The following is a 19,657-nucleotide window of genomic DNA, read 5'->3' as shown; positions in this document are numbered from 1 at the left end:
CGTTACAGATTTACTGTCGCACTACAGTCTTCAATGCCTGTAGGCCGCTTTGTTTTCCCTTGAGTTGAGATGGAGTTTCCAATCCAAGAACCATTAGCTCCTGGATCTTCTGGTCCAACCAGACCTGATGTTTTCTCATATGGAAACTGAATGTCTTTACAGCTGCCAATTACGATAGACTTCCAGCTATTCTGTGGACATTCCTGTTGGCTAGAAATTGTTGGATTGTTTGCGAGGCTCAGTTGGAGAAGAGCAAAGTTAATGTGGTTTGTGACACTTTCTGGCGTTGCTGTTGATTCGAACTGGGCTGGTGGAGATAACAATGCAGAAAAGGAGGTGGTTAGCTTAATGGTCATTGATGGTGGCCAAGGCTTGAGTGATGGGGAGGGAGTCTTGCTTGGTCAGTGAAGTCGAATAGTTGCTGGTGCTGGGGTGTTGTCATGACATATTTTGTGTTTGTGATGAAACAAGATGTTGGTTATGACAAGACATTTGTGTCCAAATACTTTGTAAAGAATTTGAAGAAGGATCACAATACAAAATAGCACCTGCCCTTTTCCCTCCACGGATGCTATCTGGCCTGCTGAGTTACTCCAGCTCAAGTGGCAGTTGGTAGAGCTGTTGTTGCCTCATTGTGCCAGACATCCGGGTTCAATCTTGACCTTGTATGAAATTTGCATGTTTGCCTTCTGGCCGAGTGGGATTCCTCCCACATCCCAAAGATGTACAGGTTTGTAGGTTAATTGACCTCTGTTAAATTGACCCTAGGGTGTTGGATGTGGATGCCAAAGTGAGATAACATGGGCATTGGCTCAGTGGATCTGTTCCCATGCTGCATCTTTCAATCATGTCTTATGTCTCCATTTTGTAAAGAGGATTCATTTGAAGTTAATTATTCTCATTGCCAAAGAGGCCTTTAAATTTTTTTTTTTTTAAAGCCTTTTCTGTCATTGGGGGAATCATTGTTTCCCTTTAGGGACATGAGAAAGGGACTGAATACATGTCTGAAGAAGGGCCCTGACCCAAAACGTCACCCATCATCTTTCTCCAGAGATGCTGCCTGACCTGCTGAAATACTACAGCACTTTGTGCCTATCTTCAGTATTTACCAGCATCTGTAATTCCTTTCCACATATATGGTCTACTGTTGTTCAATTATTTGAATTATCTGATTGTTTTATTGAGCCAATATTCCTTTTTATGTTTGGATGCAGTTTGGACATTTGAGAGATGGCCAAGTGTGGGACAGGGGAAATGATTACTTTTTTTTCATTGCAGTGGTGACTAAAGCCAAATAACTTGGAATGCGATCATATAAATGTAGTTATTAGGAGTAGAGACCAGCAAAAACATAAATGTTTGAATTCAACAGTAAAACATGGCAAAATTGTGGAGCAGAAAATGGTTTCTGATCATCTAAAACAGTCTTTGTTCAACCTTCATTGCCTGACCCAACTGTTTTCAACATGTCTATTTTAATTCGGCTTTCCACCACCCTCAATTTTTTATTTCCTGCTGGACAAGATATGACGTCTAAATGCTCGTTGTTGATTATATACATTTAACATTTTAATAGGATTAACAGTAACATTTAACGTTAATTCTACAAATTATTTTATTATAATTTGACTTTAGCGATCGGGCAGTGGAACGGATTGAACAATTACCTCTTCAGATTAACAATTTAACATGATAGGAAAGAGAGGAGGAAAACTACTTCAACGTAGGCCTTAAAACATGGTCACGCTTTATCACGGGGCGCTGATATGGTTGATATTCCTATTGGTAAGACCTAATTGCACAGTTGGAAGCATCTTCTGGTGACGAGTTTGTATGCGACAAAGGAATTTGCGAGCTTCAAGTACGCACATTAAAAGTATTTTTCAATTGATTGTACTCCTAATAAAATATTCAAATCGCTTCCGTTCTGCGCTATGATTTCTTTAGAGTCTGCCGACCCACACATTGTACGACCAATCTCACATGTTTTTTTAAAGTACAACTGTCTCGAAGTGCAATCTAGTTCTCTTCGGCATGAGAAAGTGCTGGTTGATTTCTCTGGGTTTCACTTATGGCAGCGCGGCCTGGTGCCGAGCTCCCTCCCTCCCTAGTGGCTCTTCCGTTCTTAGTTTGTACCCAGTGCCCTGAAAAGTGCCTGAAATATTTGCTGCATTTCATCAACGAACACCAGTCCATTAAATAAAGACAACCATTGTACAAGCATTTAAAAACAAATACAAAAAAAATGCGTTGCATTCACAGTTGGTGGCTGCCGGTGGGTGGGGGGCCGCTTTGTGGCACGGAGGCGCAGGCGGGCCTCGGGGTCCTGGGCCGAGTGCGCGCCCGCTGCGTGCTCCCGCCCCTCAGTCTCGGGTGCTGTTACGCGGAGAGAGCTCCGGCTGCTTCTCCACGTTATCTCAACAAAAAGTCGGAACTTTTTCCTCTCCAGCGCTTGTTTCACAGCACATTTTTTTCCAAAAACAAAAGGAACAAAATTTACAAAACATCAATTTCAACTCGCAAAAGAGAAGGAGCGAAAATGCCAGCTGCCACCGCCACAAAAGCGGCCGAATCCCGGTCCTCTTCCGCCGTCGGGGCCGAGGCCGCAGCCGCAGCGGTGAGTCTCCAGGTCGGACAGGGGCAGGCGGCACACCCGCAGAACGAAGCGCTCAGGCAAGTTCTCAATGTCATCGACAAGAAAGTGCGCAACATGGAGAAGAAGAAGGTAAGAGAGGGCACGGGCCTAGTTGCACCACTGCAGGAGGCTTGGGCCATAATTTTAAATAAGCGGGACTCTTTGATATCGCAACAGCGATTTCAGTATTTCATGTTTTGATATTTAATCTGTAAATTGAATGCATAACCTCCTCCCTTCTCCAGATCAAATATTCGTCTAACAGGAAACTATTTCGAAGGTGGTGCCTGAAATGTAATAAAGAAATGTGCTGCCACTATAAACTCAATCTGCTCTATTTGTTCTTGATTAAAATCCATGTTTCGCACAGGCAAAAAAATGTCCTGTATTTTAAGATTCTTCAATCATTTGCACTTTAGAAAATAATAGGCATGGACTAGATTTGAATAAATGCCACTCCACATAGGATGAATTTCAGGAAATGCCAGTTCACACAGGATAGAAATCTGGAACTCAAACCTTAATAGCTGACGAGGCTCGTTCATTGAAGTTTCAAATTGAAATTGAAATTGTCATTACATTTATTAAGTATTGTGGATCCAAGGTTAGTAGGAGTTAAGACTAGATACATTAAATTGCAGGTGCTGGTTTACAAAAGCAAAGTGCCACAGTAACTCAGCAGGTCAGGCAGCATCTCTGGAGAACCTGGATAGGTGACATTTCGGGTTGGGTCTGAGGAAGGGTCCTGACCTGAAACATCACGTATATATGTACTGCCATAACAACATGCCATGGTATTATTGCGGTAACAGTGCATCTGATTCTTTTTGAGAGAGAATGGAAATAACTAAAATTTCCTTTTAGGACGGCACAGTGGCGCAGCAGTAGAATTGCTGCCTTACAGCGCTTCCTGCGTTGGAGACTCGGGTTCGATCCCGTCTGTCTGGGTGCTGTCTGCACGGCATTTGTACCTTCTCTACATGACTCGGATTTTCCCCAAGATCTTCGGTTTCCTCCCACACTCCAAAGATGTATAGGTTTGTAGGTTAATTGGCTTGGTATAAATGTAAAATTGTCCCTGGTGTGCGTCGGACAGTGTTAATGTGCGGGGATTGCTGGTCGGTGCAGAAGAGCCTGTTCCCGCGCTCTATCTCTAAACTAAAAAAACTGATTAGAAAATCATAGTTAACTATGGACGTTAATATAAAAGGAGACGTCTATCCTACAGACAAAAAGACAAAGTAATAAAAAAAATTAAATGAGCAAGAAGTAAAGAAACAATAACATCTATAAAATTGGAAAGTATAAAAAATGATCCTTTTGATTGTTAGACAGGAGGAAAAGTTCATGGAATGAGGAGTGATTGGGATTTCTAATTTTTGTTTCAACAAAAGAAATAAAATAGCACAGATAGGGAAATTGAGGATCCAATGACAGAGGGACAGAATCAACGATCCATTAAGGAATTATTTCTGAAAAGGAAAAACCGGAGCAGGATATGGGCCAAAAGTCTCCTCCACCCTGGAGTTTAAAACAGGACTTTGAGGATGCAAATGCATTGCATGTAAATTTTTAATAATGATGATAAGCGTAAAAAGGCTGGAACATGCTTGGCCCAGTTGGCACCTCATCCTTCCCTCTGCAAGAATATACATAGTCATTTAAGTTTTTTTGCTGCTGTGCAGTACCATCATCTTCAATGTTTTGCTGCTACAGTTGATGGTGACTGATTACCAAACCTCAGTGCATTCAGCAGTTCCATTGTCAGCCCACCTTGATAACCTTCTGCTGCTCTTGCTGTGTTTTTAAGTACATCAGCACTTTGTGCAGATGCACACAGCCTTCGGTGAGGCCATATCTGATCCACGATTCACAAATTTGGTCTTTATGTAAAGACATGTATATAACGTACGTGTTTTTTATGATACATTGATTGTAGGATGAGTGAGTTGCATGTGAGGAGAAAAAATGGGAAGGACTTTCCTTTGAAAATGGTAGGAATAGACATTTCTTCAGTTGGAAGTCAAGTTGTGGAAGCTTTTGAAAAGGCAAGTGAATTATGTGACTTTGTGTGCAGGCATGGAGTTAAAATCAAGGAAATAATTCTGGTTTCATGAAGAATTATTCTGTACCTGGCTTGGAAAAGTTTTTATAGCATTCCACAGAGTGTGGGAAAGATTTGCTGAAATTGCAGTTTTGTGGAGAGTTCACAGAAATTGGGGTTTTCTCCTTGATGTACCTTCCTAAGAATAGGATAGTATTTATAAAAGGAAAATCATGTTTGTCTAATTTACTGGGATTCCAAGGAGAATGGATAGGGGGGACCTGCAAATGTGTAATTGGACTTCAATAAGTTTTCAATATGTTAAGCCATAAGTTCAGGCATGGTGAGTTATTGATAATGCACTGGTGAGGGTTAAAGATGAGTTAATGATCGTAAAGAATGGAAATGGTATTTTGGTATTGTGTCATCAGGACTTCCGCACTGATCGGCAGGTCGATTTTGCCCCCTGTGGCTGGGGCTCTGGAACTTCGGCCCAGCCGGAGCCAGAATATCTGTTCCCATTGCTGACTTCCACGGGCCGATCGGCGAGTTGATTTTACTCTTTGCGGCCAAGGCAGTGGCACTCCGGCCCGGCTGGAGCTGGCAGATCTGTTCCCATAGCCGACTTTGCGGCCTGATATCACTGCTGCCTAGGTGGACCATTCTGATACCGTTGGACTCCTCTGGGGGCTGTGACCATTGTTGGTCTGGCAAAATAGATAATCCAGAAAAGCTCTGGAACCAACAATAATAATAATAATAATGGATGGGATTTATATAGCGCCTTTCTAATACTCAAGGCCTGAAAATCGCTTGTGGACCTGTGTCAAACTGCAATGGCATGACTAGTAGAGCTGCAACCTCACAGCTGTAGTTACCCGTATCCAAACCTGATCTTGGGTGGAAAGAATTCACATTCTTTTTGTGATTAAATCCAATTCACTATTTAGGTACCTTCCACATTCTAAAGATTTGCGTAATCACATTGTATATTTGTCACTGCTGCATAGATAAATGGAGGAATGTCAGAAGAAAAGGTTACAGGGAAATGTAGTGAGGGAATGACGTACCTCTGAGCCAACATAGACTTGAAGGAGCTGCCAACGGTACGAGGAAAAATTGAAAAACTTGTGGCCTATAATGTCTTGTAAGCTTGCTTTGGATTCACCCTGCAAATATAGCAACATTGTAACCATGTGCCATTAGTGAGGCAGATGACAAAAGGGTTAATTTTGCATTGTATGTAACTGCTCACATTGCCTTTTACATGCACATGACAATGAACGCCACTTGCTGAGCTGTTATTTTGATGATTCTGACTGGGTGTTGCTTTTTGGGAATCTAACAAATTTAAGTGGAGATAAGACATGACGGCTTGGTCCAATCTTACTTAATTGTTCTGGGTAATTTCCTCTTTTCTCTTGTCACATGACGGCATGGTCCAATCGAATGAATTAATAGTGGGTTCAGGAGACACCAAATTAAACTTTGCATGTGATTTAATGCTGACCTGCTGAATTAAAAAAAAAACGTAAGCATAACTTTGAAGCCTGCGATTAACTAGTGTACAATAGCAGTATTGTGTTTCATCTGCAAGTATAGTCATTTGTTATGTGCAAATTCCTCATATAGCTAACGCAACGCAAGGCAAGCTTTTTGTCTTAAGCCTCCTGTAGATTGCACACCAAGTTGAAGTTTTCCAATAAATTTTACAATTCAACCTCTCTCTTTTCCCCCCCCCCCCGGCCAAACAACAGAATCTCAATCCTACTTTTAATTAGAACCAGTGCATTGCTTGCATTAATATTGGAGTTGTAAAAAAATCGTATTCAATTAAAATTGATACAGGTCTGATCACCCTTGGTTCCAAAGCTTCTCTGGATTATCTGTTTTGCTGGACTAACAAGTCATGGCCTCTGAGAAGAGTCTAAGGTACTGGAATTATCCGCCTAGGCCACCGAGGGTCCGAGATACCAGCACGCAAAGTCGGCCTTGGATGTCAGCTATGGGAATGGGTCTGCTGGCTCCGGCCGGGCCAGAGTTCCAGATCCCCAGCTGCAGGGGTCATATTTGACCCGCCAATTGGAGCAGAAGTCTCGTGAGGCAGAGACCGGCAGCTTTACCCGGCTGAGGTGCCAGATTTTCAGCTTGACTTCTGGGATATATTTCAAGTGCGGATGAAAGGAGACGCGGGACCATCAGTTGTTGGAACATTGGTTGTGGACCTGTATTGAAGTCCTAACCACAGTGGTTAAAAAAAAAACGTTCGATTTTATCTGCACAGTTATATCTAACTAATGAATTAAGTTTAATTGTACGATTAAATGATTGAATATTTAGAGGCTTTGATGGGCATGTATTCTCAAAACCAGTTGATGTCAATTTAGGCCTTTTATTTACTCATTAATTTCTGTGTAGTTTTTTGCTGACGTGCCACAAGTGGTTGATGTTTTAAGGGATGCGAATACGAAACTTGCTATTACAGAAAAGATCTGCTTCTATTCCAATCTTAAATTTTTAATACAGACTACCCAATGGTTCACCCAGTGTTAGGAAGTGTTTAGGCAAATAATTGCTTCATTCTTCAAAGTCAATCTTTGGGCAAGCCCTGGTTTAACATTTTTGTGGAAACTTAAATCAAATAGTGTCAACTCTCAGATCTGAAGTACAGGTGCACAACCTTTTATCCGGAGTTCCGGAAACCGAAAAGCTCCGAAAACCGGACATTTTTTCCAGGATGTCGTCTGCACACCAAAGCTCGCGTTTGGCGCCAAACTTGACCCGAAACTACCCACGGTCAACCCAGGTCTGTACTACTGTAGCGGCTGCCTCCTCCCCGGAGACCGGGGAGACACTTAAACATCTGTAAATCATTGCTTAAATGTTAGTCAGTTAGTTTGGAGGGCTTTTATGTGGGGGGGGGGGGGGAAGGGGGAAAGTTTAATTCTTAGTCCCCTACCTGGTCGGAGAGGCGGGGAGCGGGCAATGCCTTACCGGGTCGCCGTGCAGTAAGCTCCGGAGCGCGGTGGCCGCCGACTCCCAACATCGCGGAGCTGGGGCTGCGGGCGTTCGAAGAGGCGACTTGACATTGATTTATAACAGTAACCTTTTTGATTCAGTTGTTTAAAGTTTTATTTGAATATTCTTCTGGTTATGTGAATGCCTTTTTGTTTCAGTTGCAGCATGTCAATATTCTATTGTTATTCTTTTTTGCTGCTTTTAAGACGCATTTGGAATCACAAATACAATTTTTTTGTTTAAGAAGGAACTGCAGATTCTGGAAAATCGAAGGTAGACAATGCTGGAGAAACTCAGCGGGAGAGACAGCATCGAGGGAGCAAAGGAAATAGGCAGCGTTTCGGGTCGAACCCCTTCTTCTGAAGAAGGATTTTGACCCGAAACGTTGCCTATTTCCTTTGCTCCATAGATGCTGCCTCACCCGCTGAGTTTCTCCAGCATTTTTGTCTACTTACAACTTTATTTTGATGTTTAAACATACTTCTGATTATTGCACTCTCACTCACACATTTCTGATTTGGTCAGGAAAGGCTTTATATCACACATCATCCAGTCATGCAGATGGATGAATGAATTAATTAATTATTGGCCAAGTATGTACACATACAAGGAATTTGCCTTGGTGCGCCGCTCGCAAGTAACAACACGACATACAGCAACAATTAAGAATGACACATAAAACATTAAATATTGATAATAAAACATTATAGTTCAAACATGTGAATGAAATAAAATACCAGAGCAAAAGGAGGTTACAGACTGAAAAAAGCAGTTTTTATGTCTGGCTGTGGCGGCTTAGACAGTCCGGAGTCGCCTTCCAGAGGGAAGTGCTTCAACAAATTTGTGGCCAGGGTGAGAGGGGTCAGAGATGATCTTATCCGCTCTCTTCCTGGCCCTTGCAGTGTACAGTTCGTCAATGGGGGGAAGGTTGCAGCCAACAACCTTCTCAGCTGATCGGACGATTCTCTGCAGCCTCCGGATGTCGTGCTTGGTGGCTGAGCCAAACCAGACCATGATGGAGAAGGTGAGGACAGACTCTACGATGGCAGTATAGAATTGGACAATCATTGCCTGATGGCCCAATGTGTGATGTCATTTAGTCGAGTTTTACTTTATTTCAAATGTGCCCTATTTTTTGTTATAATCCGCATTATTGAACATAATATTTCATGTGAGTGAATCAAAACTAGTTTTGGTGAGTGATTTTATAGTTGAAATGGATGCAGATAAACCATGTTTGTAATCTGCGGTTGCAGCATTTACGATTTAGTGCAGTCGGTTCAATTGAATTTTGTAAATGTTTTTATAGTTGTGCAATATGGAAACGGGCTCATCTTAAACTTACATCCTCTGGTTCTTGATTCTCCTGGTCAGGGAAAAGACTGTGTATTCACCCAGTGAGAGCACTTAATTGCTCTGGACAATTTCCTCTTTTCTCATGTCATACGATTAAACTGTGGTGACAACATGCATGACTTAGGCACAGCTAATATCCATCCTAAATATTAATTCCATCCATTGCACAAAGGTGATATGTACTATCACAAAATACATTGCAATTACTCACCGTGGCTACTCTTGATAATGCCTCCCAACCAGGTGGCGCTGTACGATGGCAGCCTTACCAACGGTCTTTCTCGTCCTTTTCTTTTGTTGTTTTTAGTCTGTTGTTAAATGTATGTTTCAGCGTATCTTTAGTTATGTAGGGGGTGGGGAAACTTTTTTAATCTCTTTCCTCGACGGAGATGCGACTTTTCCCGTATTGTATGTCTGTCCGCACTGCGGCCTAACATCGAGGAGCTGGCGGTCCTTTTGCTGGGGATCGATTCGGGAGCTGAAACCGCGGGAGCCTGCGGGCTTAACATTGTGGAGCTTGCGATCCTTTTGTCAGGGATCGACTTCGGGAGCTCCAACCGCAGGAGCTTCGACTGCCCCGATCGCGGGAGCTTCGATCGCCCTGACTGCGGATGGTTCGACTGCCCCAACTGCGGAAGAAAAGAAGATAATATGTTATTGCCTTCCATCACACTCATGTTTATGTTAATTTTTATGTAATGTTGTGTCTTTTTGCTTTTTTGGTATGACTGGTAAATCTAATTCCTTGTATGTTTTTACAAACTTGGCTAACTGTGACTGTCACCACAAAGTCAAGAACAGCAAGTCCATGGAAACACCATCTGCAAATTCACCTCCAAATCTTGGCCATTTTGACATGGAAGCATGTTGCTGATCCTTCATTGTCTCTCCATTCACCACCACCACCACCTTTGGGGCTATTGGGGATGAGCTTTGACAGTGACATCCAGATCATGAAATAAATAATGTTTCTTGTGCAGTTTCTTTTAACAGAATATGATTGCAACATGTGAGCAATGTATGATTCCTAGTTTCTTGATATTGCATTTTAATGGAAACATTTTCATGAATCTCTGGTGAATTGACCTGTTGAAGGAATATGCTTTTATGAAATATGAATTTTACAGCAAGTTCCTGTTGGTTCATACCTGGAAATGAATCATGTATGGAATAATGACAAATTGGTAAAGATGAGTCAACATGGGCGAAAAAAATAGTGAGTGGAAAGCCAAATGCTAATCAGAAAATATGACAACTATGTGTGTCATTGTAACTTTGCAGTTATCTGATTTAAATGCTTAATATGCTGCTTTTAAATTTCATAATTTGCCTGGGTTTATTATTAAGGTACAAATTTAACATTGATTAACCAGGAGTTATCTGGCCTTAAGCAAAATACTATTATTTTTGTGGAGAATTTTGCTTGTCAATGAGTGAGTGGTGGGAGCTTTTTCCACCCCGTGTAACATATAACAAAATAATGATTAAGTATTTATGGTGTTGTTTTAGGAAACAGAGCCTACAACACCTTGTAATTATAAAACCTTTTTTAACGTTCCAAAATTAGCAGAATAACCAACCACATTTTATTTTGTGTTACTGCATGTGGTCTTTTGATGTGTATTGAAAATGTGCGCATGCATAGCAAAAATCCATCTTGTTGAGGCAGCTTGATGATGGATCTTGGTAGAGGTTGTTAATTTCAAGATGATGGAGGGCTGTCCCACTGAGTCAATTTCTATATCGTTGCCTTCCTGTGAATTTGAATTGCTGTACCAGTCAGGGTGGTTTTTAGTGCATCTGTCGTAGTTTGTTAGAGTATTCGGTGACATGCTGAATCTCACTAAACTTTGAAGTAGATGGAGATTGCTGGTTTGCATAACATCTACCTGCTTGGATCAGGACGGGTCATCCGATGCTAACTCCAAGGTTTTCAAAGCAGCTAACACTCCATCGCTGACCCACTGATGTAAACAGGCACTTAGTCTTCCAACTTCCTCTTTCCGATGTAAATGATTCAAGATATGGAGTAAGAAATAGGAGTAGGCCATATAAACGTTTGAGCCTTGATTCTCCTATTATCCAAATATTTGCCTCGGCATTGAAAGTTCTTATATTAATCAGCATTGTACCTGGGTACTTTGAATTGAGAATTCCAAAAATTCTTGGTTGAAGTAAAAGACATATTCTGAGATACTGTCTTCTGGTTCTAAATCCTCCCCGCCGCCCCAAGCAGAGCAAATATTTATAGCATTTACCCTTTAAACCCCACTCAAAACCTTGTATGTTTCAATGAGATTTCCTTGATGCATTCTGAATTTTGTTTGGGCACCTTCTGATTAATCTTGTCTTGATATTCTCCCGAAATGGTCCAGTGAGCTTGCTTGGCAAGTATAAACTTTTATTGAGACTAAACTGTAGCTCTTACTCCAAGTGTTCTCCAATCTCTGAGTGGTAAATATCAATGTACCATTTTCTTTCCTGGATGCTGGCTCTGTATTTCTTGTACTGGGACAGCCAGACCTTTCTGAAAAGGTCTCAAGGGCCTGTCCCACTTGGCGATTTTTTTCGGCGACTGCCGGTATCTTTGACTGACGTATATCAGGTTACCGAAAAGTACGTAGCGCGGCATGATAACTTATGGCTCGGCGGTGACGCGGTGTGATGACGTATGACGCGGCGTGATGACGTATAACGCGCTGTGTTTTTTTCAAGTGTCGGAACATATGATGCCGGCAATTCGCCAAGTGGGACAGGCCCTTTACCGGACTGGAAAAATTTGTTTCTTTAAACTTTTTGCCTGCTCGTTTAGACTTCCCAGATATTTAGTGTTCTCCTCTTAATTTGTGTTATGAATATGAAGTGACATTATGGTTTGCTTTGTATTGTAGTTGTGAACAGTGGAGTTATAGAATGATATAGCATGGAAACAGGCTCTTTGGCACAACTCACCCATGCTGACCAAAATGCCCCATCTAAGCTACTCCTGGTTGGCTGTATTTGGCTCGTATTCCTCTAAACGTTATACCTTTTGCCCTCTGTGGAAAAAGTTGCCTCTCGGTTTTATGAAACATTTCCTCTCTTGGTCTCTAGTTCTTGATTTCCCTACCTTTGGAAAAGACTCCAGGCTTTCTCCCTATCCTTTCTTTTCCTGATTTTATATACCTTTCTAAGATCATCCCTCAGTCTCCTGTGCTCCAAGGAATAAAGGCCTAGATTATCCAACCTCTCCCCATAGCTCAACACCTCAATTCCTGACAATTTCCTCTTAAACGTCTGCACTCTTTTCCAGCTTAATGGCATCTTTTCTATAGAAGGGTGACTAAAACTGAATGTATTGCTCCAAGTGCAACCTAACCAGCAACTTGAACAACTGCAACATAATGTCCCAACTTCTATGGTCAATTCGCTGAATGCCACATGCTGAAAACCACCTTCACCATCATTCTATCTTAGATGCCACTTTCAGGGAATTATATACTTGCACTCCTAGATCTGTCTACTCTACATCACTCTACATCACTGGAAAATTCTGCCCTGGTTAGACTTCCTAAATGCAACACCTTGCACTTAGCTGAATTAAACTCCATTAGCCATTCCTCAGCCAACTTGCCCAGCTGTAATTTTGTATATTGTATATTGCCCATATTGTAATTTTGGAGCAAAAATACCCTAAATTGCCAGTCAAAAACACAGCTGGTCAGGCAGCATCTTTGGAGGGAAAGGATGGGTGATGTTTCGGTTTGGGATCCAGTAATCCTTGATATTTATCTTCACTGTCTATGATAATACCTATTTTAATGCCGTCTACAAATTTAGTAGATAGGATTAAAAGGACAATTTCCAGGCTAGCAGGCCATCACAGTTGGGATACTGCTTAGATCAATGCTTGGCGCTTAATTTCAGTCTGAAAATTGATTTTTTTTAAAGTTATTACTTCGTTTGAAGTAAGATTTGCCTGGAAACAGTTGGGAGAATGAAATATAGGTGCAATCTGATGCAATACTTTCTCACATTGACTGGATTGACCAGCGGCAGTATTATTTTTCTAGTCACAATTTCCTCCTTGAGATTCGGTGAAAAAGCCCTGAGGAGGCACTTGTAACTTGCTTCTAGTTCCTTCTCTTACCCATTCTTCCACGGGATATATATCAAATTGCATTAGGAAAACTTGAATACCTTGCTTTTAGTGTGTTGATTTGTCCATCTGATGGATTCCCTACTTACTCGTCCCTTTCTTTTCTTTTTGGCTCTGAGGTTCCTGTCCTGACATTCTGTGTAGCCTCACCTCGGATTTGCATATATTTAATGCTGCTATGAACACAATCTCTTATTCTTTCCCCCCCGAACCACTGTTGTATGATGTCTTGAAAATAATTAAAATGAAGGGAGTAAATTTAGGGCATGAAGCCTGAAATTGTAGAATGAGTAAAACTCCACTTCTGATGATTCACAATGCCTTGTGTTACCCATTTTTTCAGCTGCTGGATTTTCCCCCAATTTTTGTCCCATTAGAAAAGATTTTCAGAATTTTTTCCAAATGCTATTAATTTTAATAAGGATGTTTAGGTTTATTCACAATGCCGGGGGAATTTCACGCTAAGTTGGAGTCTCGAGGTAATGACAAGGATATGTGTAGTTTGTGCCAAGGCTTGCATGTTATAATGGGCTACATAGCAAGGCAGGCAGTATCGCTGGCAACAATGGGTCCTGACCTGATGAACTCAATGCATTCTACATCTGCTTTGAATATAAAGTCGGTGATACAATGCCACCTGCCGTGCCAGTTTTGGGTACGCCTGTACCAATGGTTACTGAAGCAGGTGTAAGATTGGCTTTCCTGAGAGTGAAACCGCAGAAAGTAACTGATTAAGATGGAGTCGCTGGCTATAGAGCAGCTGGCAGAGGAATTCACAGCAATCCATAACCTACTACTCCTTTCTGAGGTCCTCACCTGCTTCAAAGAGACCACTATCATTCTGGTGCCGAAGAAAAGCAAGGTTGTATGCCTTAATGGTTATTGCCCATTGGCTCTGACATACACCATCATGAAGTGCTTAATGAGGCTGGTGATGGCACACTAACTCCAACCTTAATCCATTGCACAAAAGCATATGCATCTCCATGGCGCTATACATATCTCTGGAGCCCAAACAACAAGGGTTATGTTAGACTCCTATTTATAGCCGATAGCTTTGTATCCTCCCCCATTGCCACTGGATTCTCTACTTTCTGACCCACAGACTTCACTCAGTGAGGAGAGGTGACAATTCCACAATAACTCACGTCACCGGTTCCATTCTGAACGTTCATTCTGTGAGCTAGGGCACAGTCTGCTTCTCTTCCTCATTGCGAACATTGGACTTTGTCTCTGGAATTGATGCACTACAATGCTGAGAACTATATTGTACACTCTGCACCTTCCCTTTTGCTCGATCTATTATACCTGAGTTTGAACTGATTGATTGTATCTATGTTTGGTATACTAAGATATGTATATCTGTTTGGATAGAATGCAAAACATAGTTTTTCATTGCACCTCAGTCTGTGACAATAAAGCAAAAACCTAATAGGTTATCTTTCTAACCTTTTGTGTTTAAAAAAAAAAAAAAATTAATAACAGTCTAGTCTTTGTGTGGGCTTCTGCATTATGTTGTCTAAGATCTGCCTGCTGTTTGAGCATTGCTGCACCTCCTAAGCCTTTTTGGGTCAGAGGAGGAGTTGTGACCGGCAACATTTAAAAGCCATTGACAGGTACATGGATGGGAAAGGTTTAGCGGGATATGGGCCAAATGTGGGCAGGTAGAACCAATGTGGATGAGGCATCTGGGTCGGCATGTGCAAGTTGGACCAAAGGGCCTGTCCGTGCTGTATGACTATGACATAGATCGTTCACATCCAGCACAACTGAGTGTGGATGTCAAAGGCCCTCATCCAGCCCGTTTTAGCTTATGAATTTTCAAAATGTTCACTTATTTTCATGCTCTACAATGCCAGTTTTTATAAGATTTCTTATGCCCTTCAGGGATTACATTGTGCATAAGTTATATTCACGGTTGCAATTTGTAATGGATTAAGCATCTGAATCCAAATTGAATGTGAAGCCAGTATTCTGGGCTTTCTTAGGTTGAGTTGTGGCACATATTATAATCTAAGAAAGGTGGGTGATAAAGAGGTATTGTCCAATTACTTGAAATGGCGAAAAATCTAGACAACGTTTTGTTTTCTAGTCACTGTATTGTGAAGACAGCTTATTAGCTGTGCTGACATATTTTTAGCATTTTTATTTAGAAATTCATTTTTATTAAAGGGCAAACTGGATGACTACCAAGAAAGACTTGACAAAGGAGAAGTACTTAACCAAGACCAACTGGTGAGTAAATATTGACATTTTTTAAAATCCTGCAAATTTAAGAACTGAAGGTCATTTTTGGGAGCCAGTGTCTTTTTTTGCAATATTTGCCTTTCTCCAAACCCATATTGTGCTAATGAAATTCAAGGGAAGATTATACAGAAGTTTCATGCTTGCGATTGGGTAAACTGCTTTGTATGTGCAGGCTGAAATCTTTTACTGACATTAAATTGTCCTATATGTCCAATGAGGCTTTGTTTTTAAAAGGTAGACAAAAATGTTGGAGAAACTCATTGGATGAGGCAGCATCTATGGAGCGAAGGAATAGGTGACGTTTCGGATCGAGACCCTTCTTCAGACTGATGTGGGGGGGATGGTGGGGTGGGGGGGGGGGGGGTAGCAGGAAGTTGAAAGGAAGAGGTGGAGACAGTAGGCAGTGGGAGAGCTGGGAAGGGAAGGGGAAGGAGGGAGAAAGCAAGGACTACCTGAAATTGGAGGTCAATGTTGATACCGCTGGGGTGTAAACTACCCAAGCGAAATATGAGGTGCTGCTCCTCCAATTTGCGGTGGGTCTCACTCTGGCCATGGAGGAGGCCCAGGACAGAAGGTCGGATTCGGAATGGGAGGGGAAGTTGAAGTGCTGAGCCACCGAAAGATCAGGCTGGTTAATGCGAACTGTGCGGAGGTGTTGGGCGAAGCGATCGCCAAGCCTGCGCTTGGTTACACCGATGTAGAGCAGTTGACACCTAGAGCAGCGGATGCTATAGATGAGGTTGGAGGAGGTGCAGGTGAACCTCTGCCTCACCTGGAAAGATTGCTTGGGTCCTTGGATGGAGTCGAGGGGGGAGGTAAAGCGACAAGTGTAGCATTTCCTGCGGTTGCAAGTGAAAGTACCAGGGGAGAGGGTGGTTTGAGTGGGAAGGGACGAATTGACCAGGGAGTTACGGAGGAAGCGGTTTCTGGGGAAAGCCGAAAGGGGAGGAGATGGGAAGATGTGGCCAGTGGTGGGATCCCGTTGGAGGTAGAGATTATCTGTTGTATGTGACGGCTGGTAGGGTGGAAGGCGAGGACAAGGGAGATTCTGTCCTTGTTACGAGTGGTGGGGCGGGGAGTGAGAGCGGAGCTACGGGATATAGAGGAGACCCTGGTGAGAGCCTCATCTATAGTCGAAGAGGGGAACCCTAAAGAATGAGGACATCTCCGATGCCCTGGTTTGGAACACCTCATCCTGGGTGCAGATGTGGTGTAGACTGAGGAATTGGGTGTAGGAGATAGAGTCCTTACATGAAGCAGGGTGGGAAGAAGTGTAGTCCAGATAGCCATGGGAGTCGGTGGGATTGTAGTAGATGTTGGTCAGTAGTCTGTTACCTGTGATGGAGATAGTGAGGTCTAGAAATGGTAGGGAGGTGTTGGAAATGGTCCAGGTGAATTTGAGTGCCGGATGGAAGTTAGTGGTGAAATGGATGAAGTCAGTGAGTTCTGCATGGGTGCAGGAGGTAGCACCAATGCAGTTGTCAATGTAGCGGAGGTAGAGTTTGGGGATAGGGCCACGGTACGCCTCGAACAAGGATTGTTCGCCGTACCCTACAAAGAGGAAGGCGTAGCTGGGGCCCATGCGCGTGCCCATAGCTATGCCTTGGATTTAGAAAAGCTTTTTTAATCATGCAAAAACTTAAGGAAATCTTTGTACATTTTTACACTTTTTAAAAACTTGTTAACAGATTCCTTTTTATACTGCAAGAGCTGCCTTTTGTCCATCCTGAATTTGGAAGATCTGTTGGTATAAGGAGTGGATGAGAAAGTAGAGCAACATAGAACTAATGTGGAATTCAAAATTAAACTAAACTTGGTATTTCGTAAATGGCACATAAAATTAGTTGAAATAGGAAATATAGAAAATAGGTGCATGAGTAGGCCATTCGGCCCTTTGAGCCATTCAAACTGATCATGGCTGATCATCCAAAATCAGTGCCACGTTCCGGCTCCCCCCCCCCCCCCCCCCCCGCATTCCGTTAGCCCTAAGAGCTATATCTACAGTTAACGTTTGGGACAAAGACCCATCATTTATTTATTTGCCTCTGTACTCCACAATTTGAGATTTGTAATAGAAAAAAAATCACATGTGGTTTAAGTGCACACTGTCAGATTTTATTAAAGGCCATTTTTATACATTTTGGTTTCACCATGTAGAAATTACAGCTGTGTTTATACATAGCCCCCCCCATTTTAGGGCAGCATAATGTTTGGGGGACATGGCTTCACAAGCGTTTGTAATTGCTCAGGTGTGTTTAATTGCCTCCTTAATGCAGGTATTAGAGAGCTCTCGGCACCCAGTCTTTCCTCCAGTCTTTCCATCACCTTTGGAATCTTTTATTGCTGTTTATCAACATGAGGACCAAAGTTGTGCCAATGAAAGTCAAAGAAGCCACTATGAGACTGAAAAATAAGAATAAAACTGTCCTGCAAGATATCAGCCAAACCTTACATAGAAACATAGAAATTAGGTGCAGGAGTAGGCCATTCGGCCCTTCGAGCCTGCACCGCCATTCAATATGATCATGGCTGATCATCCAACTCAGTATCCCGTACCTGCCTTCTCTCCATACCCTCTGATCCCCTTAGCCACAAGGGCCACATCTAACTCCCTCTTAAATATAGCCAATGAACTGGCCTCGACTACCCTCTGTGGCAGAGAGTTCCAGAGATTCACCACTCTCTGTGTGAAAAAAGTTCTTCTCATCTCGGTTTTAAAGGATTTCCCCCTTATCCTTAAGCTGTGACCCCTTGTCCTGGACTTCCCCAACATCGGGAGCAATCTTCCTGCATCTAGCCTGTCCAACCCCTTAAGAATTTTATAAGTTTCTATAAGATCCCCTCTCAATCTCCTAAATTCTAGAGAGTATAAACCAAGTCTATCCAGTCTTTCTTCATAAGACAGTCCTGACATCCCAGGAATCAGTCTGGTGAACCTTCTCTGCACTCCCTCTATGGCAATAATGTCCTTCGTCAGATTTGGAGACCAAAACTGTACGCAATACTCCAGGTGTGGTCTCACCAAGACCCTGTACAACTGCAGTAGAACCTTCCTGCTCCTATACTCAAATCCTTTTGCTATGAAAGCTAACATACCATTCGCTTTCTTCACTGCCTGCTGCACCTGCATGCCTACTTTCAATGACTGGTGTACCATGACACCCAGGTCTCGCTGCATCTCCCCTTTTCCTAGTCGGCCACCATTTAGATAATAGTCTGCTTTCCTGTTTTTGCCACCAAAATGGATAACCTCACATTTATCCACATTATACTGCATCTGCCAAACATTTGCCCACTCACCCAGCCTATCCAAGTCACCTTGCAGTCTCCTAGCATCCTCCTCACAGCTAACACTGCCCCCCAGCTTAGTGTCATCCGCAAACTTGGAGATATTGCCTTCAATTCCCTCATCCAGATCATTAATATATATTGTAAATAGCTGGGGTCCCAGCACTGAGCCTTGCGGTACCCCACTAGTCACTGCCTGCCATTGTGAAAAGGACCCGTTTACTCCTACTCTTTGCTTCCTGTTTGCCAGCCAGTTCTCTATCCACATCAATACTGAACCCCCAATGCCGTGAGCTTTAGGTTTACCAAAATCAACTGTTTGGAACATCATTAAGAAGAAAGAGAGCGCTGGGGAGCTTACTAATCACAAAGGGACTGGCAGACCAAGGAAGACCTCCACAGCTGATGACAGACGAATTCTCTCTATAATAAAGATACAGATCAAAAACACTCTTCAGGAGTCAGGTGTGGATTTGTCAATGACCCCTGTCTGCAGAAGACTTCATGAACAAAAATACAGAGGTTACACTGCAAGATGCAAACCACTGGTTAGCTGCAAAAATAGGATGTCCAGGTTACAGTATGCCAAGAAGTACTTAAAAGAGCAACCACAGTTCTGGAAAAAGGTCTTGTGGACAGATGAGATGAAGATTAACTTATATCAAAGTGATGGCAAGAGCAAAGTATGGAGGAGAGACGGAACTCCCCAAGATCCAAAGCATACCACATCATCTGTGAAACTTGGTGGTGGGGGTGTTATGGCCTAGGCATGTCTGGTTGCTGAAGGTACTGGCTCACTTAACTTCATTGATGATTCAACTGCTGATGGTAGTTGCATAATGAATTCTGAAGGGTGTAGACGCATCCTATCTGCTCAAGTTCAAACAAATGCCTCAAAACTCATTGGCCGGCGGTTCATTCTACAGCAGGA

General features: G+C 42.5%; 1 protein-coding gene across 7 annotated transcripts in view; it reads left to right on the top strand.

The window, feature by feature from the left end:
* Positions 1-19,657, top strand: part of caprin1 (cell cycle associated protein 1) — a 104,733-nt gene that overhangs the window by 16,838 nt on the left and 68,238 nt on the right. For 4 of the 7 annotated variants that reach the window (XM_033038908.1, XM_033038904.1, XM_033038906.1 and 1 more), the window contains exon 2: positions 15,364-15,426. In XM_033038908.1, coding sequence (XP_032894799.1) covers positions 15,364-15,426 — 63 coding nt within the window. Of the gene's footprint in view, positions 1-2,319; positions 2,726-15,363; positions 15,427-19,657 lie in introns of those variants that run through there. The other 3 variants (XM_033038909.1, XM_033038905.1, XM_033038910.1) reach the window with 3 other exon arrangements.

Source organism: Amblyraja radiata, chromosome 20, assembly GCF_010909765.2.
Source record: "Amblyraja radiata isolate CabotCenter1 chromosome 20, sAmbRad1.1.pri, whole genome shotgun sequence".
Taxonomy (NCBI): Eukaryota; Metazoa; Chordata; class Chondrichthyes; order Rajiformes; family Rajidae; genus Amblyraja; species Amblyraja radiata.
Note: the sequence above shows the minus strand (reverse complement) of the source record. Positions and strands in the feature narration are given on the sequence as shown.